The sequence below is a fragment of the Anas acuta genome, chromosome 9, assembly GCF_963932015.1.
Source record: "Anas acuta chromosome 9, bAnaAcu1.1, whole genome shotgun sequence".
NCBI lineage: Eukaryota > Metazoa > Chordata > Aves > Anseriformes > Anatidae > Anas > Anas acuta.
Window position 1 is genome coordinate 21,234,746 of NC_088987.1, and position 23,199 is coordinate 21,257,944.

Below are 23,199 nucleotides of genomic sequence, written 5' to 3' on the forward strand. Positions count from 1 at the left end.
TTATCAAAAAAACAAACTCCCCAAACAGTTTCAGAAAAGGGACTTCTAGTTGTCACATGTACAACACAACCATCTTCAAGGAAAGTTAGGAGCAATACAAGAGAATGAAAATGGGACCATATGTTAATTCTTTAAGAGAGCTTTGCTCTGACCCCAAAGCGCACACTGTTTTGTAATCTACCCTACACACACAGCCTAGAGGGCCCAATTCTGCTGCTCTGCAAGCATCTCCCAGCCCAGGGCAACAGCATTTACTTGATCTTAACTAAAACATAGGTTCCAAATTGCCAAAAATTCATCGCTGGCTGATGGGTGATCAAATGAAACTTCACCATCTTGTCAAAAGCTAGTGGAGAAGCAGGAGGGACCCACCTGCAACACTGTTCTACACTTTTCTATCCCAGAACCCCTTAAAGGGCAGGCATTTGACTTGAGTCCCACATTTTTTTTTTTAAAAAAAAAAAAAAACCTTCCTTCAGTCCCCAGAAGATGTCAAAGCCTCAACATCACTTTTTCTGAAACACCGTAAAGAACAAGCAGTGATTACTGTGCAAACTGACAGAATTTTAAAGAGGAAAATAAATAGGATGCTAACAAAGTTTCCAAACAACAACCCTGCCGAAGGTCTCAATAGAAAACATTTGTTATGAAGTAATAAGAATTTGCATAATTTTGGGGAATACTTTGTTTTCAAAGTAATTCTCTTTTTCACCTGCTTAGGACTTGACCATGTATGGCTTCAGTTAAGTTTTGTTGATGGCGGCTCATGTTTAACCAACTGTTTTTAATTTACAAATTAAACTTGTCAGAAGTAGAAATCCTTCCCTTGGAACCCTTCCAATATGTCAAGAATTAATTCTAATGAAAACGGCATTGCCTAAATGCAGGATGGCCAGTTACTTACTTTATTTACACAAAGTCCTTCTCAGTTTCTTTGATAAAAGCAGCTAAATCTTTTTCCTCTTTCATGTTTTGTCAGCACTTGATTCCTTTTGTCCCCTGGCTATTTGCCTAGCTGTGGACAATAAGGCAGGAAGAATAGAAGCAGATTGTTGGAATGGCCCTCAATAAACCTAATTATGACATGTTGACTGCACTCACCATGACATATTCAGGAGATCCAGGCTTATTCAATTACCCTTGCCAGGTTTCTCTTTCAGACCTAAAGTTATCCTTTGACTGTTTGTATTTCTGAACAGTATTCATGTTCATTGTGAAAGAAAATCCCCTGGACTTTGAGGGGTTTCTAAGTTGGTGCTGTTATTGTAGCTAATTTTTATTAACTGAATGATAACATGATAAAGAAATAGACTTTTGTTATGTAATAAGAACAAATCAGTGTGTGCTTAAAGTTACACCTTCCTTTCCGTCCCACCCGCCCCCCGCCGGAGACTGACAGCACCCATCACTGGAGTTAATAAACAGAGCCATTTTCTCGACGTGTGCTTAAACTTCGGTGACACCGTGCATAACCTCACGGCAGAGCCCGTGGTGGAGCAGGATCCACACCGTCACACCGCTCTGCCCCCAAAGCCTCCTCCTCCCCAACACCCAACGCCGCCAGCCCCGCAGCTTCCCACCCACACCTCTCCTGCCTGCAACCATTTCTTCCTCCGTTTGAAACAGCGCAGGGAAAATTTGCAATTAAAAATCGGGTTATAGGTTGGGTGGGAGCTGTTCAGTCAGCAGAAGGACGTGCCAACTGCCCCTGCAAAGAAGCTGCATGCCAAGCGGACAAAAGCAGGGAAAAACGAAGGGATGCCTAACGGAGAGGGAAAGAAACAGCCCCTGATCAAACTCAGTTCATACGTCAAGCAGCTCCAGAAGAATTAATATGCATGCCTTCATCCCAAACCATTGCTCGGTTGCAATCAGCTGCTTTGTGCCGTGCTGTCTGCTAGCTCCGAACAGCTCCTAGGACTCCAAGTTAACGGAGAGGCTGCGGAGCAGACTGGGAAAGCCCTAAAGATGTAGCTTGAAAAGGCAAGTGATCCAATGCGAAGTGACAGAGTACATTTATCCACTACTAACGCTTCACAGGTGGGGAAAATACACTGCTGCAGCAAAAAATGAGCACTTTTATTGTTTGCCGTAGCAAGCTTTACGTCCAGGGCCTGACCCAGCGGGGGACGCCAGCCAGCGCCGCAGCCCTGTGAGCAGCCGCGGAGCTTTCGGGCGCTGCATGCACAAGGCACGCAGACAGCAGCAACAGGAATTGCTTCTTCACTTCATTCTAGGAGAAGCAGCCAACTTCCCTGCTGGACTGACTGGTCTGCAAGCCAGTCTGAAAGAAGAAAATGAAAATACCGTTTTTGACATTTTCTTCACAGTCAGTCCTCTGCAGGACGTTTTTTGGAGTGAGAAATTCAGGTCCCCAAAGAAGTCAGGTATCTCTACATTTGTTTTCCTTCTGGTTCAGAACAGGGATCCGAATATGCCTCAGTAACAGAAAACCTCTAGGGGAAAATTCTTTCTGAATACTTTCACTTTGTCTCAAAAGCAGCAGCAAAAGAGGAAAAGAAATCATGCTTTAATCTTTGCTTGCTAGGTGTAAGAGTCAAAAAATTACAAAGTTAACGAATAAAAATATTTAGCTCCGTAAAAAAAGTTGAAATAAGTGATTTTATGTAGACTGAACTCTTCCTTTCATTTTCTCCTGAACAAAACGTTGCCATAATTACTGTGATCTGACAGTTTCATTCTCAATGAATCTGCATCTTCCGAACAGAAAACTGAGCTGAGATTTCCTGATCAGCACAATCTCCAAATAGTATTTAGGAAGACAATAGCACAAAATATTTCAAAGGCTATTAACAGTGTTTGCATGGAGTGGAGCCAGAAAAGTGTCTTAGAGGATATAGCCTAGTTTACTAAATTATCCATCATGCAGAGCATATGCATAGGGTTGGGTTTTGTTTGAAACTTGGTTCTTTTTCCTCTGTAATTTGGAGACCTTAATGGGTGTTGACAGCAAGTCCTCTGAGCAGCAAAAGGAACTTTTCTTAAAATATACATGAAATCCTCCATTTGCATCCTTTTGCTAACTAATAGAAGCAGCTACAGCTTTGCTGAAGAGGTTACGAACGCACCCCTCAGAACAAGGACATGTTTTTTCCTCTGGCTGCACCAGCACGGTGCCTGGTCAGACTCAGCTCTGCCCTAGCTCCAGCCTCCGTGTCCGTACTTCTGTACACGTGTGTATGACATGTGTGACACCCAGGGAGCAGAAGGTACCGAGCATCACTCCACGGTCTGTAGGATTTGTTACCAGCGCATTCAAGGGACTGACGAACAGATCAACACATTCATCAGGCTAAAGTGTGCTTTGCTGCCTTACAACAAAAATGTATTGAAAGTGTCCAGAAATCTTTCAGAGTTTGCCTGAAACACATGTATTCTAAATTCCATACCTTTATTCTATTTCATTATATATATTGTTTTAAAGATCTTCCATAAACATCAACCAATATTCACAGAGGGAAAAAAAAAAATGTAGAAAAAAAAAATATCTAAAGCTTAAGACAGACTCCTATTCCTGGCAGTAGAGCCAGAAAGAGCCCTCAGTTATTCACGCTGGACAGAACTGTCTGCATGGCCAGATTGGGATCTCAGCTACACCACTGGAAATCAAGGGGTTTCAGTAAAGGAACAGCTCTGATTTGATGCCAGCAGCATTAACACCTGAATCTGGTTTTAAAACATACTCCGTATTATGGCATTTGCTCCTGCCAGTTAACCTGAACATCTGTGTGGAAGCAGATATGTGCAATGCCTCAGTCCATTATTATTTCACAAGATCAGTAAGGTTCAGTCAGTATCTCAAATTATCCTGCTTTCCTCTTTGTAACCTGTCAGAACCTATGAGGGTAAATTAAAGCAGTTCTCTTATTAAAATCAAAATTGGTAATGTACAGAAACAGACAGGAAAAAGGAGGTGGCAGGGGCTGAATCTAAGTACACTGACCCTGCTGCTGAGCTCCTCACACAGCTCTCTCTCCAGTTAAACCAAAACAGAGACAGATAAAGTCCTGGGTACTTGGACAACATGAATTTGTCTGACATTTTCAGGGTTTTTATTCCATTTTGATAGGTGCAAAGGTGCATCCCACAGGCGCTTGTGGCACCTACTCCACGAGCAATGAGCATCTGATGAGCAGCAGCAACATAAGAATCTCTCCTGGTCCTGAACTTTTCGCTACCTCATTTTCTGGCAAGCTGCCAGTGATTTACATTCGGAAGAAAAATGTGGGTGTTTTCATCCTATTCAATTAGTATTTTCCTACCAGGGATGTCAAAGGCCATTTTATAAAAATAAGTACTTTGGATACATACATAATAGAGGCACGATCGTGTTCAGAAATGTTATATTCAAATAGCAAGAGCTGGAAAAATAACTTGGGTCCTACTTACATGGAACATTTTTGAAGTCTACAGTTCTAAGCTCTGTACAGCTGATGCAAAACCCAGCAAATAAAAGCCACTATCACCCAATCCCCACTACAAAGGCTGCCAGCCCAGAACAGAACCAGAATCCAAGATACTCTTCTTTCCTTTACTTCTGAAAAACTAAAATCCCATTGACAATGCTGTACCAAATCCAAGCCTGCTGCCCCATTTTTTAGCTCTAATCCCTATTTATTCTTTCACTCTTTTTCCAAAATGGAAGATAAAATTAACTGTAATTGATTGTTCACAGACGTGATTTTCAGAGATTTAGATGCCATTATATTATCCTTTCAATACAACAAAAAATAAAAAAGAATAGCACCATGCTTTTAACATTTATTACAAAATCACTCCCATTCAGATGGTTATTTTCCACAACTGCATCTACCTTTGTTCTGTGCTCCTTGCTGAATACAAATACCCTCGTTTGCTTTGCTGACTTAGAGCCTCACAGCAATGAAGCTGAACTTACCTAAAACCATCAACGCAGTGGTTACCCATCTTCTCTTACAGAGGTTTTTCTTGAGAATTTTAATTGAAAAGTAGCAAATTTAAGCAAATCAACAACACGCCAGCTTTTCTCAACTACCTTCTGCCGACAGCTTCAAAGCAGCCCACAAATCCATCCACAAGAAGCACACTGCACACACAGCAAACATCGCTGCAGCTGCAAGCCGCTCGCTTTCAACCTAAACCTGAGAAAACCCAGTTTCCTTCAAATATCCTGAGTGATACCGAGGATGCCCAAGCATGTTTGACAGGCTTGAGCTAAGTGAAAGCACGCAAAAGGTATCTCCCACACCATCTAGAAGTTTTGTTTTCCATTTCTGAAGCCCTCAGCACAAACATCATACGAAGCTTTGTGAAGCACAGCGCTGGCAGCTCGTTCCTAACGCCCGGCTCCTCTCCCGTGCTGAGCACAGAGCTGAGCGCAGGAGGACTCCGTGGAAGGGCAGGGAGGCTGCACCTGGCTCAGCAGGACTGTCAGGACAGGAGCTCAGAGCCTGTGCACCTACCACCACCAAAGCACCAATGCGTGCTAGCAGACATGCTTAACGAGGACAGCACACTGCAACCTCGTTTGATGCTAAAATAAAATACTACTCGCTCTGTGAGGGGCCCTCCCGTCCTTTGGGTTTGCTCCATCGTGGTACATGCCACACTCAGGGGCGGGGCAGTATTTGCCAAGTATTAGAGCTAAGATGCTGCAATGTTTTTTTTTCTTTTTTCACCAGAAGGTGACTGTCCCTCCCCACTGCCCAGAAGGTGGGCAGGCTCCCGCCCAGCAGCAGTCAGCCCGTGGTGTCCAGCTGGCTGTTAAGTGCTTGCTGGGACAGCTCCTCTACTTCAGTCCTGGGAAACCACAGTATCTGCCTCCTGGTAGGCATCCTCTTGTTTCTCTTCTGTGCCAAGGACATGCCAGGCACTGCTACGAAGTGGCAGTATATTTGTTTTGCACGCCTCCAAACCACACCCCTGCAGGTAACGCTAAATTGCTGCCAAGACCTATTTGTAACCTGGGTAAGTGACCCTAGACTGCTGCACTTAACATCATGGAAATAAATTCTCAGGTAAAAAAAAAAAAAAAAAAGCTTTCAAAATTCTCCAAACCAAACGATGGTGTAAGGTCATGCTGAAGACCTTTCTCTGGATGTTTAAATTTAGAGTTTCTTCTTCCCATCACACAAGCAACCCCGCTAGAAACCCTGAGGCTTTGCAACACACAGCCACAAAGTTCAGTGGCTATTTTAATGTACAGCAGTCAGAATCTCGGACTAATTACATTAAAATGCATTGGGGTAATTCTCCCAGCTGAAAGGCACTTTACAGCATATGAAATGAGCACTTTATGGAGCAGAGATTTGGATCACCCTCCACGGGAGTACATCTAGCAAACAGCTTCCCCACACACCCAGCCCCATATCTTCCCAGCAAGGCAGAGGTGGAATTTCTGAGTCTCTTCATGAATAAGCAATGAAAGCCTTGAGACAGGACAGTGTAGCAGCTTCCAAAAAGGTGCATCGACTCTGCTGGGGACAGAGGTGGTTCAGCCTGGGCGCATCAGTTTGCGCATTATCCACTGCCTCCTCTGCAGGGAGAGCTGGCTCCTGGCATGAACAGCTCTCCCCATCTTACCTCAAGAAAGACCTGTCAGGAAAGAAAGAGCCTAGAGAGTTTTTCCTTTGGCCTTTGAAGTTCTTCCTTGGCTGACTGATGCTCGCCCATACATAACTGGAAGAAAAGACTGCCATTGTGCTGCTCTTTACACCAAGTGCATTATTCTCCAGACAAAAGCTTGCGAGTCCAACTTTTAAACACACCTCTCTTTAGGCTATACTGTTTCTAAACCATAAAATCTTTTTGTTCATTAAAAAATAGACAGCCTTTTTCCCCCTCAGGCAATCTACTCTGCTAGTTAGCTTTTTGCACTACTCTTTGCAAACGGATACCGCAGACGCACAGCAGCTCGCAGCAGAACAGCCAGTTCCCATCCTCAGAAATACTGCATTTTTCCCCAGTATAGTCTCCAGTCACTTACCCAGCCCAGCTTTAAACATGAAATACAACCACTGTAGGAGCTCGCTGGCTTTGGACGAGACCTGGCAAGCAATCAGTCTCACCGAAAACATCTCCAGCATCTGGCAGCTCACTGCTGTTCGCAGGGTCTGTGCACTGGGTCAGGGCTGGGGGTTAAGCGAGGAACATGCTCAGCACCTGCCTGCTTTGCCTGGCTCTAATCAGTATTCCCCTCCCATGCCCAGGAATGCCAGAATTCCCCAGTTTCCTCAAAAAAATAACACACACACCCTCAAGGAAGACAGAGGGGGAAAAAAAATAAAGAAAACTCAAATAGTTTAACAAAATTTGGATCTTACCCTAAGGATAATGCATGTCTTGCTATTGACTTCAGTATCTCTTTGGATGTTTATGTGAAATCTCATATTGACACTATTAAATAGAAGAATTCTGTGGTGTTAGAAAACAAACCCCACAACTTTATTGTTAAAAAAGATAAAAATAAAAATTGACTGCAGCAATGCCACTTTGCTTGAAACTCTAGCAACTAGTAACAACGGTTTTTGTATTAGTAGTTCCCAAAGTCAGGTCTCGCCTTAGTGTGAAAGTTGTACTGCAGTTGCACATCTGAAAACTTTTCTTTTTTAAGACCTGTTGACAAGTTCAAGCCAGTCTATCAACTGGAACCAGCTCCTCAGTTTTTGGCTCTGAGCTCCCTATCTTAGTCACTAGGCTATTGCTCTCTGTCAGGAAGAATTGTTATAAAAAATAGTACAGATTTCATTAAAAAAGAAAAAAGAGAGATGAAAATCAAACGAAAACAGTCCATCTTTAACCAGTCTGTGTAACACAAAAAGCCACTACTGAGAAGTATATTTCTTCTCCAGGAAGATTTTGAAAGTTTATAGTTCTAAACTATAAACAATAAATTACAAACAATAAATACAAACAATATACATGTTTTAAACATACTTTTGTTGATTTTGTCTCCTTTTCTGCACAATCTATATTTCTATATTAAAAAAGGCACTAGTAAAACATCCATTTAAAAAAAATAAAATGTTTTAAGCAGCCATCTAGCAGTTACATGCTTCTAGCGACTGCAATAGCAACACCCAGTTCTAGCAAAGAAAACAGCCCGAGATTGCTGTGCCAGTCATAACCACATAAATTTAAAGCATTGAATATTTGCTCGGACCAAAGGCTATTTGCATATATTATTCAATAGATTTTCCACACCACATTAAAAAAAATTGCAGGCTATTCATACGCAGCCCAGCAAAAAGTACGTACCACCAGTGGGTGTACGTGTAAACCCGGCGTGGCTCAGGGCAGACTGAGGCAGCACCTCTCAATTTGTTAACTTAACCCCAGACCGTAGCACTTATGGACCTGCTTTTGCTGTAAATAATAGTAATAAAAACACTAAAAGTAAGGAGCTGAGTCTTGGTCCATTTCATTAACGAGCACTCACCTGCTGCTGTGACCCAGGAGCCGCGGCACGGCTCTGTCCTGGTACTGGGTGCCCCCCAGCATGGGCTGTGGGTGCTCACTGCTCCTGCTGCGGGCAGCCCAACATCCCCTAGCCCTGCCACCCCCAGCCAGCAGCTTCCCAGGACAGGTTACAATCCTTTCTAGCCACAATACATTTCTTTTAAAACATCATTTCATCTGGGCATGCAGATCTGACAGATGAACTGCGGCAGCTGGTGCTATACAACATTTTTGATTTCTGCATCCCAGACATTTGGAAATACCATTCAGTGCAAAACCCACCATTGTTCCCATTTCACAGGAAGGAATGCACGAAGAGGTAAGGATGCCTGAACTGGAGCAGCTGACACAAGCAGATATCCTACACGCCAGCCCCACCTCCACTGCACAGGCTGCCAGGATGCACAGCGATAGGAGAAAAATAAAAACAGCACAGAAAGCACAGCAATAAGAGAAAAAAAAATAAGAAAAGAGCACAGAAAGCAGGAGGCAGCTGCCTCTTCCTGCACCAGGCAGAGGCATGGCCCCCTCCCAGCCGGCTGCAGGCAGAGGCAACGCAGGGCACGGCTCTCAGGAAGGCAGAGCAGATTGTACCAACTCAAACCAGTTCTCATCCAAACCAAACCCAACTCTTCTAGCTCTAATTTTCCTGTGACCACTTTTTTCTTGTTTGTTTGTATTTAGGGGTATCACTTACTTATAAACACATTAGTCACCAAGATCACTCTTTCCTACTCAAGACGGGTATAAAAAAGCTCCCTTGTCCCACCCCAAAGATGAAGAACCACACTCACCACAGCCCAGTCAAAAGACTGTTGAAGCCTATGGAAAGATGCCTTTGGCAGCCCCTTTCCCACAGCTGTGGGAACTTCAGCAGCAAACTAGCACCAGCTGTGCAAGTGGGGGGAGCCATTTAGCCCGGCATACTGGGACCTAAGGCAGCCACTCAAAGAGCTGAATGTCCCCAAGTGCAAATACCACCTTCAAAGCACCACTGTGACCGCAATGTCTCCATCTAGAGAACACAGCAGTCCTGTGAAAGCTTCAAACTTTGCGTTAAGAAAATGAGCATCGCTTATAAGCATCCCAGAAAAGGGCAGAGGAGGCAGAGCAAGGAGCAGCCTGGGCTGGCAGTCCGGGTAGCACAGCCAGCCCTGAGCTATTCCTAGCTCACCTCTCACACATTAAAGCTGGAGGCACTCAGAGAACAACAACGGGTCTCATAACCAAAGGTCCCAGCTCTGCAGGACGTGTCTAAGGGGCTCCCAGGGCACACCACTCCTCAACCCCCCTGTGGCTGACGCTGGAAGAGCAGCGTGGAAGGAAAGCCAAGGGCACCCAAAAGAGAGCCACCATCTGGGTCATGCCCTCCCCATGCCTGCCACGTAGCCTGTTCCTACAGTCGTGACTTTTCTGCATGCTAACACCTGCTACTGGGAACAGGTGAGTCGCTTCTCCGTGCTCTGATCACCTGGAGGATCTCTTTTTTTTCCCCTTACAAATCTTTTCTAGGGTATTTTTAAATTTACGTTTAACTACCATTATCTGGATTCAGATACTAGATGTATTTAGGGCTCGTTCAATACGTGCTCTGAATCTTTTTGCCTCAGATATACTCTCCCAGAGCTGACAAGTCTGTTCCTGATGTCAGATTAAGAGAAATATTTATGCCGTCAATCATCGCTGCATCTTTAGCACTGCCAGCACAGGAGAAGTACGGCAACTTTGAGTCCTGGCTTGTTTTAAGTCCTCCCTTGGCCAAGGAACTTCTAAGAGTCGGGAGAAAAATCCTCTTTGTGCCTGTCATAGCCCTGGGTTTGACAACCATTCAAATCGGAGCTCCTGATTCCTTTCCCAAAATCTCATTTGCTGCGTTGATTAGGATCAAAGGTTGAGGGGAGGAATGCAGTTTAGGAAGAAAGAGAGTGCCTCCCTCCCCTTGCGATAGCCTTCAGCCAGTGAGGAGCCAGAAATCAAGCCAAGCAAGGCGCGCTCTCCCTGCCATCCTGCCGGCGCTGATGGAGCAGATTGCTTACAGAGCTGCTCCAGCACGGGGCCAGGTTTTGGTTTTGTTTTTTTTTTTTGTTTTCCTAAATCATGTGTTAGAAAACTTTTAAGTGCAGTTCGCTAAAACAGCTCTTTTTAATTTGCTCTGCTTGTAATGCTTTATTTTAACTAGGCCTACTAGCCATGTCACATCTCTTATTTAGCAGCTGAGGCAAACACTTCGTGCTGTGATGTCTTGCTAAGCCAAAGGGAGCGAGGTCCCTCAAATCCGAAACGCAGTGGGATCTTCCTATCAGGGCCAACTTCCACCCTGAGTACCCAGCACAGCCCCGCTGAGAGCAGGGGGCTGTTCAGATGGAAATGATGGTACAGTTTGGCCCCCAGACCCTTTTTTAACGTACACTGAGAAGGCAATAAGATGAACAAAATGTCTGCTATACGCAGCCATTTTGCAACTTTTGCCAGAAGCGATGCTCCCGAGCGCCTGTGGGGCCGCGACTGCCCAGCACAGACACACAGCACACACCTCCTGCCAGTCCCTCCGCGGGGCAGGAGAGGTGGACAAGTCACTCTTTCTGTGGGGTTTTCAGAAGGTCACGCTGAAGTACCCAGCACACAGGTCCGACGGCTCCGAATTTGTTAGAAAACAAACCGTGGATGCTAAAGCAACAGGCTTTTGTGTGGCTTTCCACATAGTTGCCAAATATTTGAGCATTTTCCCTGATCCCATCAAACTGAAAGGGAGCAGGTCCAATCAGCTGTGCTACACCAGGGACGAACCCACGGGGCTTTTTCCCAACTGCAACATCTATTGTGCGATTTTTTTAATAGATAACTAGATCGCCCCGATTCCTAACTGCTCGCTTGCTGCTAGTACTCTCCTGCTCCGCAGATGTTGGCAGAGCACAGCTGAGCCCTGTACCATGTGCGTAATTGCCACCGTAAGCACCAAGAGGCTGGAGCGTGCCGTGCCTTGCTCTGCACCACACGTGTTACGGAAATGCTTGTAGACCTCCCTCCCTCCAAAACAGAGCGCCAAAAAGGTTCGGTGCCTACTCCCTGCAAACATCACTGCTCCTTGTGTAAATAGTCCTGGGTTGGTAACTGCTCCAGATTTGGTGAAGCTGTTTAAAGCACTTGTGCGAGGCGACCCTGCAGGATGGTAGTTACCCAACGTGGTCCCTGCTGCTCCGGGGATGCTCATGGACCCTCTTGGTGTCACTCACACCCCAGCTGCAGAGCCATGATTTACACCTTTGATAAATGGAATTCCTGCAGTTTGGGGGATTTGGGCAAAACAGACACTTGACAGGATTACATTGTGAGAATAATTAAATTCTGCACTTCACTTTCTATTTCCCCATTCCTTTAGCTAAACATACACCCCCCCCCACCTCCATTTGTTGTGTGTGTTTGATTTTTTTTCCCCCAAACCTCTCCTTTCCAAAACCAAAGCATTTTGCTGCCCAAGGGCGCAGAGAAGCCTGACTTCTACCTGGCTCTGCCCAGGAGCTCTCTCGCCGCTCAGCCTGAGTGGAGGGGCTGGGTGAGCATCGGGGTCCCCCCTGCCCCTCTGCTCGTGCTCCAGCCCTGCAGCACTTCAGACGAAGGAATTGCTCCTTCAGGGAATGGGACATGCTCCGGCACTGCTCCCTGCCTCCTGCAAAACCTGCCCCTGGCTATGTGCACCTTGCTAAAACATGGAGCAACGCAGAGGGGCTCTAAGTCCAGGCCAGTTACACCGAGCATGCTGGTGCTACTGCCCCACGGAGCTCCATGGACTGCACGTCGGAAAAGCAGAGTAATTCGGCCAGGAGACTGTCAAGGTTTTTGCTTTTCAGTGTACGGAGCAGATCCTGACTGTATTGGCATGAACAGTGCTGCTCATTTAAACCAGGTGGATGAGGTTTGACGGGGGCTGAACACACTGACTGCTTGCAGAAATGCCAGCTGCAGACAGTTCGTCCCTCACACAGCTCAAACCACAGTGATCTCCGTGACGGTACATCTGATAAAGAAATTGCTACGTAGTCATTTTGGGATCAGGCATCCAACACGAGGCGTGCCATAAAGACAAAACCCCTTAAGACGGGTCCATATAAGGACTTGTGCGTGACAGAAACTTGGGACATGCTTGGCAGAAAGGTTACGTCCAGGCAGAATCCCATAAAAACAAAACACCAAGAGGTGGAACACACATCACTGTCCTCACTGCAGCTCTCCACTGCGATGAACATATTGAGTCTCTGCACTTCAAGGAAATTTGTGCCTAACCCGATTTCAAAGAATTTTAACCATTATTCTAGGGCAAGATGTCTTCTAAAGTAGCTAGGCACCTGCGAAGTATGCGCTAGTATTTTATTCAGACAAAACAAAAAACACTGTATTTAAGAAAGGGAATGAGAAACCGGTGACTTTAAAAAAAATAATAAATAAATAATTTTAAAAATCCTTGTCAGCTTTTTACTCTGCTGCTTTCACTACAGCATGAGGCTCATCCACGTAAAACAACTGTGAGACCAGGAGAGGCTCTGCAGTTTTACCAGGCTTCTTACCACCGCTGGCGAAACTTAACGCCTCTGTTCAGAGGTGCCCGTGGAAGCAGCGGGACCTGGACCTGATGCTCACAGCCCCCCAGTGCAGCTGGAATTCCACGGCACAATTACAAGGCAACGTAACACATCCCCGCCGCGCTGCCTCTTGTGCTGAGGATGCGGAGGAGCAGAGTTTGCTGTCTCTGAAGTAAGCAGAGCTCTCCGTACGGCAACAAGGAAGCGATTATTCTCGAGCACTCTCGTTGCCTGTCAGCACAGCCTGGCCGATCTGACTTTCCCCCCCCCTTTTTTGGGGGAGGGACAGCACAACTCTCCTGCCTGATGTGAGTGGGGACTGTAAAATCAAAACTGGGGAAAATGCACAAAGAAATGCTGCCAGCTCGTTTGTATCCCCCCCGCACCGAGAGCCCAGCCCTGAGAACTGGCAGGCTTCTCCAGCTCCCTTTCTTTCAGTGGCAGCCCCGGACCATTTATCTTTCTGATTTGGTGTAGAAAAAGAAACTTTCTGTATACTACGCCCAAAAAAAAAAAAAAAAAAAAAAAGAAAAAAAAAAAAAAAAGAGAGAGAGAGAGACTAAATCAGTTTCATTAAAATTCCATGAAATGTACAATTTTTCTCCTGTTGTTTTAGTAAAATTTCTGCACCCTTTGTACTAAAACCAGTGATTCACACAACTACAAACCCAATAACGCCAAACAAAAACCCTCCACAAAACTGCAGGAGCGTACAGTGCGTACAGGCACCAGCCTGGGCAAAATAAGGAGCCCGCTCAAATTTCACATCTCATTAAAGACAATTTGGCCATTAATCCATACGGTTTTAGGAGCAAAGAAGGATTTTCCAGGACAGATAAACTGAAATGATCCTCCTTTGATCTCCGAGGTTAAGAATCAGTTACAATGGAAGATGAACAACACGGGGCAGGACTACTGGCCTTTTTATCTGCAACAATGGCATCAGCAAACAACTACTTAATCAATATTTGGCCAGGGCCACTGAAAACTTCCTTTTCAAATTTTAATTCCTAGTTGTAAAACAACTGTAGGGCAACCAGCAAGATAAGACATTAAACTGACTGCTTAATTGCCTTTTACTGTCCTGCTAGTTATATATGCACATCCTTAATCGCCCTTGAATCTTTATTTACCGGGATGAATAAATGACCTGTCGACAATCACATCAAACTCCACTAACCACGTAATCTCAGCGCGCGACACACTAACTCTAATGTGCCCACAGTGAGTTTTAATTTCATTACGTTTCACTTTTTTTCTAGGGAGAGTGATTTAAAGTGAATTAGTTTAACAGCATGGGGCAGGAGTACTCCAGGGCAAGTGAAGTAAAACGAGGCGCCCGCACTACGCCGAGCACGGTTTGTGGTGAGCTGTGTTACTGTACATCATTTTTATTAGCCAGCAAGCTCAGCGTTTGGGGAACACTTGGAAGTATCCCACATTTTTATTTATATATTTTGTTCTCTCTGCAGCCACATATGTTTGTTACATAGGATTTAAAGTGACATTTACATGGAGAAATCCGCATTGACTGGGTTGCTCTGATTTATTGCTTTGCGTTTCACTCAATTTCTTCTTAAATTAACCAGAGAGCACTTTGTAGTTCTGCTTCATTTCCCAATGCCGTTTTATTACACAGCCCTGGGGACTCGTGATAATTCATCACTATCAACTTTATTGGCTCCCCTCATCTAAACCCCGTTCCAGCCCTTATCAATAAGTAAACCCAATACAAAACTAAACCTTCCCCAAGTGTTAGATAAAAGTGGCGTCTTGGACAGATACAACAGAAAATTACCAGTTGAAATTGGACCCCGAAAATAATCTCTTCTGCGGATTTGATCAGCGTCAACTTTTACTTTCAGCATTAATTTCTAATTAATTTTTTATCTAATTAAAATCGCTGCCTGGCTGCCTGCTGATACCATCGCTACCTTTGTGCGAGCACGGCTACAAAAATCCTCAGCTCGAGGAGAGTTTTGCCGGTTTCGGTGGGGACTGCAGCCACGCTCGCAGTCAGCCAGCAGTTTCTCGTAAGAGAAGAGGACGAATTTAGGCCCCGCTGCTGCCTGCCCCAGCCACGTGAGCAGCTTTACACACATGAATGGGCCCTTTCAATGGCACTCCTCGCTGTCCCTCGCATCTGATGCTTTCCAACCAACTTTTTTTCTTTTTTTAAGAGTTGGTTGGAAACAGAAGTGCTGGGGCCACCTCCTGTCATCAGAGTGGTTCCAAAGAGCATTTGTCAGTATGGTGATAGGTACTTATATATAAATACATAAATAAATATATAGGGGTCTGATATGCAAGCCTATAAACCCAACTCACATCCCAATCCTGAACACTTCCCTGGGAGCTGCAGTTGCTCAGCACATTAGAAATCTGCTTACAAGACAAGGCTGAGCTTTACCATGCTAAATTCCTACTGTTGTCAAGGATTTGGCAATCGCAGCAGAATCCAGAAAGCCAAGGATACAAATCATGGTTTGGGAGCAAATCCATTCATTTCCTGCCCCAGTCTTTCCAGAACGACACTGTCTAGGTTTAATCAATTATCAGTTAAGATTTTCAGAACAACCCAATCGGATGCAAACTTGGGTACAAACTCCAACCAGCGTGTGTGAAACTATCCTGGTATTTGCTGAAATAATATTTGTCTTTGTTCAGGGTACAAAAGTTTAGAAAAAAGGGACAGGATGTCCCCGGTGGTACTGCTTGAACAGCTAAGGAAAGTGCTCCCAAGATGGCAAACCATGCAAAACCAGCAGAGAAATCAGGATGTCAGGAGGGGCTGCGGGATGCGGGGAGCCTGCGCCTTCCCGCAGCCCCTGCTCACCCCGCTGGTAGCACCTGGTCCGAAACACCACAGCCCCTGGCCAGGCAGGAGCAGCAAACCCAGGGCCACAGTCCAGCGACGAGCCCTGTGGTGATTTACTTTGTGCAGCACCCGGCTTTTCTGCCCGCCTCGAGCCAAACCCTGGAGTCATTGGGGAGTTTTTTGTAATTACACACGATTTCCCCAGCTCTGAGACCCCGAGAGGCAGAATTCTGCTCAAATCGGACAAGCAGGTTTCTTCGAGCTGCTGGTGACCAAACATTTAACATAAAACACTGAATGCCAGGCTCAGGAAGGTGCCTGCCTGCAGTCGCCATCCCCATGAGGCGACCCTTCAGCAGGGGACGTAGCGGGGACAACACGCGGTGCTCTTCAGACCTAAAACCCACCGGTACTTGACACGGCGAGGACACCCTGGGAGGGGATGCTGGAGCAACACCGCAGTGAGCCCAGCATCAAACCCCCAACCAAAGCGCCAGGCAGCCCCCGCCCTGCCCCACGCCCTGCCCCACGCCTCGCCATACAGCGGGGAGCGGGACGGCTCCAACCGATATCTGGCGCCTGCGTGTCAACCCCCTCCCTTCACAAGCTGCCTTTATTAGTTTAGCAACCTAAAAATAACCGGCTGCATGGTACTGACCAAACCTAAACAAAACATCTGCAGGCCCGGCTAGCCCCCGCTACCCTCCGGACCATGTGCCACCACTTCAAAGGCCGCGCATCAAGTCAGTAATTGTAACATTGCATCCAAATATTTAAGCTAGGGGCTGGTAGTCGCGTGCCCCATTTACAGCCAGCATCTGTCCTCTAATTCCATTACAGTACAAAGCAAAAATGTTTCCCAAAACTCGCAAACAGGAAAAGCATCGCTCTGCTCGAGAGGCAGCGGCAGCTTGAACTTTGGAGCTGCTGAGCGGGGCTTTTGTGCTGAGGTCCTTCTCTTCTCCCCCCCTCCGAGCTCCCCGCATACACGCACAGAAATAGGGGTGGTGCCGAAATTGTATTAATGTGAGCCTCGGGCACACAGAAAAAAAAAAAAAAAAGAGAGAGAGAGAGAAAAGAGGAAGGGGAGGGCGAGGGGGGAAGGGTTTGGTCCGAGATGAAAGTCAGAAGGAAATAAAGGAGGCAATTTAGTCGGCTGTAGCCTGAATTGCTCTCAGTGCAGCCCAGGGTAGAGGCTGGGGATGAGTAGGGCCCTTTCTGGATGGGCGCGCATGACTGGGGGAGGATCAGCCGGGACAGGGCCCGGGGGCCAATTCCGCCGGGCCGGGAACAGAGCCCCCTTTGAGGCCGGGGGACCCCAGCGCCAGCCCCGTCCCGTCCAGCGCCGCCCGCTCGCAGCGGCCCCGAGCAGCTCCCGGCCCCGTCCTGCCAGCGCTGGAGGCCGCCGGTTTGTGCCAGAACATGGCAGCAGGAGGCACGGGCAGCTCCCCGTCCGAAAATGCAGCCTGATAGCGCAGGAGCTTCTCTTTTGTGATCGTTATTCACGGCTTAAGTGGTTCAGAAAAATATATCAGGCACGCAGAAACGCAGATGTGCTGTTATAGGGAGATAACCTCACCGATCCGCACTACGACAGCCAGGCTTGGCTTTAAACACACACCCGAAACCAGGGGAGAGGACGAGACGGGCAGAAATGCAGAAACGCAGCCGTGCAGCGTCTGCCAAGGCGTGAGAGGACAAAAATTTAGGTGTGTGTGAATAGGGGCTGAAACAGAAACACAGCAGGGCAGATGGAAGTTCACCTACGCTCACGTCTGTGAAGATCAGGGGGAGAAAGCCCAAGCCAGGTGACGGACTGCTTCTGTCGCACATTTACAATGTATATATATCACATCGCTCTCCTCCCTGAACCCGCTCTGCTGCAGGAGCTCCCCAGCTCCCGCACGGTTACAGCTCACCCACGAGGAGGGGACACCAGCCACCCCCAGCCACCCCGCGGCTGTCCCCTTCCCTCCAGTGGCCAGGGCCCCCCAGCCCTGCCACCACAGCCACAGAAAAGGCTCGGGCACTCCAAAACCCCGCGCTTTGCTTTTCTCTCTCGGACGGGTGCAGTGCTCCTGCCACGGGCGCTCAGTACTGAGCTGCCCTGCAGGGTTGTACCACGCGTTTCAGCAGTGACCCCAGGGACCCAGGGGTGCCAGCCCGCCTCTCGCGTGCCTGCTGGGGCTCCAGGCCCTGCACACCGGCAGCCAGGACCCTGCAGCACCCACATCCCCGGCAGCACCGCCAGAGATCTCAGTAAGAGGGTCGGGCCGTCTGTGCAAACGGCAGGGCCCAACCTAGGATTTCATAGACAAGAGTGAAATCCTAGCTCCTCCGCTGGTCACAAGAGTTGAAGCAGAACTTTTGTTTTTTGTTTTTTGTTTTTTTTTTTGCCAGATACAGCCAGAGAGGTGGACTCATTTTATGTTTTTTTCTTGCAAAGAGCTTTCCGGCATGGTGTCCCCACAGCACCACGCTATGCGTACGGTAACAAATCCGTCCTGCAGCAGCTCTCTCACTGCAGCACCCCGGCCACCCCAGTAACAAGCTTAAGGAACAGGCTGACACCCAGGCAGGGGAGCAGGAGACAGCAGGAGCCTCACTCCCATTGCCAAAACCTCCCCAAAACTCAGGGAGCCGACTGGATTTGAAGCCGCTGTTTGCACAGAACTGCCTGGCCCCCTTCACCCAACAGAAACCTGGATGCACAGAATGGGACAGGGCTGTGCTGGCCTATCTACTCCGGGGCAATTTGGCCTCTGACTGAAGGCAGAAGAAGCAAAATACGCTCATTATGGCAGCAGAAGGCAAAGGAGAGGTACATGGAGGGCTGAGGGCAGCCTCGGCACGGCAGCGCCCGCGCTCCCAAAGCCAGCTGGTGGCAGGTCAGGATCCCTGCCTTACAGAGCAGAGTCAGAGACTGCGAAGATTTCTCTGAAGTAGAGGGGTGGGTAATATTGATGATAATATTTTGTCTCTTGCTGTCTCTCCTAATTACTCTGCTCCATAAAGCTGGGGTGTTATCAAGGTTCCCTACCTCCTGGTTTTAATCTCTGCAGAGCAATTCAGGAAGGCAGCACAGCTGCGGGCACCGCGCTCAGCCCGTGTTCCCTGGGTGCACATCCCTCGGAACAATTCCCCGTTGCAGGAGGGACTGGGGGAAGCTGTGACACGCCATACAGGGGCAGACAAACCGTGCCTCCTGGCCTTAAAGTCTGTGCCTCCGTCAGCATCTCGTGTGTGTGTGTGTTACACACACCCCCAGACACAGAAGGCAAAGTTTCCCCGAGAGCTTCAACAACTGCCTCGGAAAGTAACTCTGGGAAATGCTTTCGGGTCCGTTCCTACGCTACAAGGGGACACCCTTCTTTTAAAGAAAGGGTTTCAGTTGTCCTCTCGAGCGGCGCTCGGCATCTCCAGATGTCTAAAAACGCTACAAACATTTTGTAGGTAAAACCAGTTACTTTTTCCACGGTGGAGAGTCCATAAAACTGCGTGGAGCATCAGCTATTAGGGGCTCATTGAATAATTCATCCCTCATTGCAAGCCCATAATGTCTTTTCTCGGCCTTTTGTGGGGCTGTTTTCTCTTCTTTTCTCCTTGAATTATAAAAAGGTTGCCTTCTTTTGTTCACATCAAGCTGCTGCTAGCTGAAGCTTTGTCTGCGCAAAGCCAAAGTGTGAGTTTCAATGGACTCCCCCCTCTTTGTTTTCCAAGTTCATCTCCAAGTGTAGATTGTGTATAGAAGGCCTTCTTTGTAAAAGCTGGAAAAGTTGTACAAATGTTTGACCAGCTCATTTGCTACTTTTGTCTCGCCTTCTCCAGCGCCTGTGCCTGTGCCGGGCAGCCCCAGCCCTGCCGCCCGGCCCGGCCCCAGCGCCGCGCTCCGCCGGGGTGGGCACCGCCGCCGCGGGCAGCCCCCTGCCCGCCCCCGGCCCCCCCCAGCCCCCTCCCCGAGCCGTCCGCAGCCTTCCCAGCGCAGCCGGGACGGGGGGCGAGGCTCCGGGCCCTGCCCGCGGCTGCAGCCCCCGAGCAGCTGCAGCCTGGCGCTGGGCTGGGGCTGGCAGCGCGACCCCCGCCGCCCCCCGCCGGGCCGGCTCCAGGCTCCCCCCCCCGCTGCCGCCGGTCCCTTCGGGGGCTCTGCCCCCACCGGCGGAGCGGGGCCGGCTCGGCACGGCTCGGGTGCCCCGTCGGGGCCCGCTCCTCGCCCCGCACGCCCCCCGGGTGTACCTCTCTCGCTGAGGATGCCGTCGATGCTGTGCTTCGCCTTCTTGTCGCCTTCCTCCGCCTCCTTCCTCTCCAGCTCGGCCTCCTCCTCCTCGCCTTTCCCGAACTTGCTCCGCAGGATGCGGCTGATGGAGCTCACTTCGGGGGGAGCGGAGAGCTGGCACCGGGCCGCCCCCAGCCCCGAGGAGCCGAGCCCCGCTGCTGCCGGGGGGCCGCCCGCTGCCCTCCCGCGGCCGTTCCCACCGGGCACCGCTGCCGGGCCGCCCCCTCCAGTGGGTTTGTCCCCGGGGCGCGGACAACCAAAAAACCCCTCCAGCACCCGGCTCCCTCCTTCCAGCCCCGGTTCGGCGAGCCCCCAGCCGGCCCCAGCCCGGGGGAGCATACAGGGGGCCCCGGTCGCTTTTTTAATTACCCCCTCCCCATTATCCCGGGGTCCCCCCGCCGCCGTGTGCCCTCCCCGCACCGCCCCGGGGCTGCCCGTACCCGAGGGCACGGTGTTGCGGTCGCACACGCCGTCCTTCAGCAGCTTGTCGCGGATCTCCCAGCTGAACATGCCGGCGTTTTCCCGCTTGTATTCCTCGATTTTCTTCTCCACGTCCGGCGTCGTCACCTGCTTCAGTAAAGACAAGGCGAGCGGGCAGGGGTTGTGCGGCCGGGGGCGGCGGGGGACCCCCGAGGGTCCCGCTCCCTTTACCGGGCACGGCCCCGAGCGAGCCCCGCTTGTGGGGCGGGCGGCTGGAAAAAGGGGGGAGCATTACGGGTAACAGCGGGCCCGTTTAGGGCAGCCCCCCAGGAACCCAAAACTCACCCCGAAAACCACCGGGGTGAGACGCGGTGGAGGGCGGCAGGGGAGGCGGCCGCGCTGCACGGGCTCCTCGGCCAGACCCATCCCGGGGAGCCGAGCGGGCAGCAGCGGAGAAAAAGTCGCACAATAAATAAATAAAGAGGTCTGAGCACCGGGACCGACATGGAGAGCTTTCTCCGATCGCCTCGGGATTTTTAAAACGAAACCGAGCTCAAACGAACCCGAGATGTCCCGGCTGGGAACAGCCTCTCGGCCGGATAACGCGCTTGGAAAAAATCACTGCCGATTGAAAGCCAGAACAGAAAGTTCGGGGTTTGCTACTTTGGAAGCAACAAAGGGGGAAAAAATCTACGGGGCGACTTTCAACCAAAAAAAAAATAAAAATAAAAATAAAGAAAAAATGAAAAGGAAAAAAAAAAAGAAAGAAAATAAAAGAAAGAAAGAAAAAAGAAAGCTTTGTTTTGGAGGAAACGAAAAGACAAAACGACGGAAGAGGCAAACCCTGAGACAAGTTTCCCTGTTTGTGCTACCGTGAGCACGAACTTTTAGCCGTGTCACTATAAATACACGCAGCTTGGGAGCAAACAGAAAAAATAAAAGGGGCAGGAGAAAGCACCGCAGCCGGACAGATAACCGGACAGACAGCCGGACAGACAGGACACCGCTGCGATTTGCAGCGCCCCGAGCCGTGCCCGACCCCCCCGAGCCCCGGCAGCCCCCCGAGGCTCCCCGGCCACCGCGCGACTCCAGGGCGAGCACAGCGCTCACTGAACTCCCCCCTTCGCCCTCGTTTCGTTTCCTTTTTTTTTTTTTTAATATAAATATCTTTAAGCATTTCCTTAAATAAAACAACGGCCAAAGCCCAGCAACAATCCCCGTAAAGGCCGGGAGGCAGCAACAGGCAGGGCCGGGCGCACCCCGCTCCCCCCGGCCCCGCTCCCGGCGCATCCCAGCTCGGCCCCGTCCCACTCGGGCCGTGCCAGGGGGCAGCGGGGCCGAGCCGGGCCGTGCCCAGGTTTTGCCCGGCTCCGGAGGGGCTCACCTTGGGCTTGCTGCCGCCGATGGCCCCCGGCCGGATGGAGCCCGTCTCCTGGTACCTGCAGAGAATTTTGGAGACGCAGCCGTGGGACACTCGCAGCTGGCGAGAGATGACACAGGGCCTTATGCCATGGTGGGCCATCTCCACTATCTTGTGTCGGATATGGTTGGGTAAAGGCCTGCCATTGATAAACACTCCTCCGAGCTGATTGACTCTGCCCTGGCCTAGAGGAGTAGAGACTAGAAAAGGAGGGGAGGGGAGGCAGGGGGGGGAAACGGCGTTAACGTCTCCTTCGGATCCCGCTGGCTCTCTTTTTGCCGTCGCTTTCTGGAAGGCAACTCGCCGCCCCCCCCCCCCCCCGCCGAGCCGCCCCGCAGCGCACCCGGAGCCCCGCCGAGCCGGGCCGGGGGCTGCCGGCCGCAGGACGGGGCGCGCACCGCTGCAGTGCCGGAGCCCCTTTCTGCTCCGCCAGCCGATTTGCGTTTTCCAACTTTTTCCCCCGCTCCCTCTCGCCCCATCGCCGCTTCCCGCAAGGGCGGCGGGGCTCCGGGACCCCCCCGCGCCACCCTCCCCGGTTCCCCCCCTGCCGCCGACCGTCGGGGCAGCCCCGTCCCGTCCCGTGGCGGTGCCGGTGCCGTCCTTACCTTCCAGCGGGAAGCCGCTGCGGGGGTAGTTCTGCCCGGCCCCGGGCCGCATCATCCTGGGGACGGCTCCGGCCAGAGTTGTCATCGCGGCGGGCGGCCGGGGTTATATCCAGCGGGCGGCCGGGCCGGGCCGGGGGAGAGCCGCGCTGTCGGGGGGTCCCCGCCGGCAGGGGGTGGGCGCTGCCGCCGGGGGGCGGGGAGGGGAGGGGGCAGCTCCCCGCTGCCCCTCGGGCACTGCCCCGCACCGGGAGCGCTGCGGGGGCCGGGCGGGGGCGGCGTCGCTGTGCCCGGTGCGGCGGGGAGCGGCAGAGCGGGGCCGGGAGCATTTATCGGCTCCGGCCCCGGCGCGGCTCCGCGGCGGCACCGCGGCGATTGGCCGCCTCCGCCCGGCCCGGCCGCGCCGCCCCAGCTGATTGGGCGACGGCCGCGGCTCTCCCGCATCGCCGGCAGCGTGACCGGCACGGCACGGCCCGGCCCGGCACGGCTCCGGCACGGCTCGGCTCGGTGCAGCCCGGTGCAGCCCGCTACAGCCCGCTACAGCCCGCTACAGCCCGCTGCGGCACGGCACGGCTCGGCACGGTGTGGCACGGCTCGGCACGGCCCGGCTCGGCCCCGCACTGGGCTCCCGT

The 23,199-nt window shown here is 50.5% G+C and overlaps 1 protein-coding gene and 1 long non-coding RNA gene across 14 annotated transcripts in view; one reads left to right on the plus strand and one right to left on the minus strand.

The window, feature by feature from the left end:
• The window catches only part of PAX3 (paired box 3), a 77,086-nt gene extending 54,175 nt beyond the window's left edge, over nucleotides 1–22,911 (minus strand). For 2 of the 13 annotated variants that reach the window (XM_068692267.1, XM_068692265.1), the window contains exons 1-4: nucleotides 22,571–22,911; nucleotides 21,930–21,984; nucleotides 20,566–20,695; nucleotides 20,086–20,220 (exon numbers count right to left, since the gene is read on the minus strand). In XM_068692267.1, coding sequence (XP_068548368.1) covers nucleotides 20,086–20,220; nucleotides 20,566–20,695; nucleotides 21,930–21,984; nucleotides 22,571–22,896 — 646 coding nt within the window. In that variant the 5' untranslated portion in view covers nucleotides 22,897–22,911. The other 11 variants (XM_068692271.1, XM_068692269.1, XM_068692270.1 and 8 more) reach the window with 9 other exon arrangements.
• On the plus strand, nucleotides 9,533–13,598 carry LOC137861163 (uncharacterized). Its single transcript, XR_011099426.1, has 2 exons — nucleotides 9,533–9,900; nucleotides 11,920–13,598. It is a non-coding gene; the product is annotated as an uncharacterized lncRNA (long non-coding RNA).
• Nucleotides 22,912–23,199: the final 288 nt, after the last annotated feature.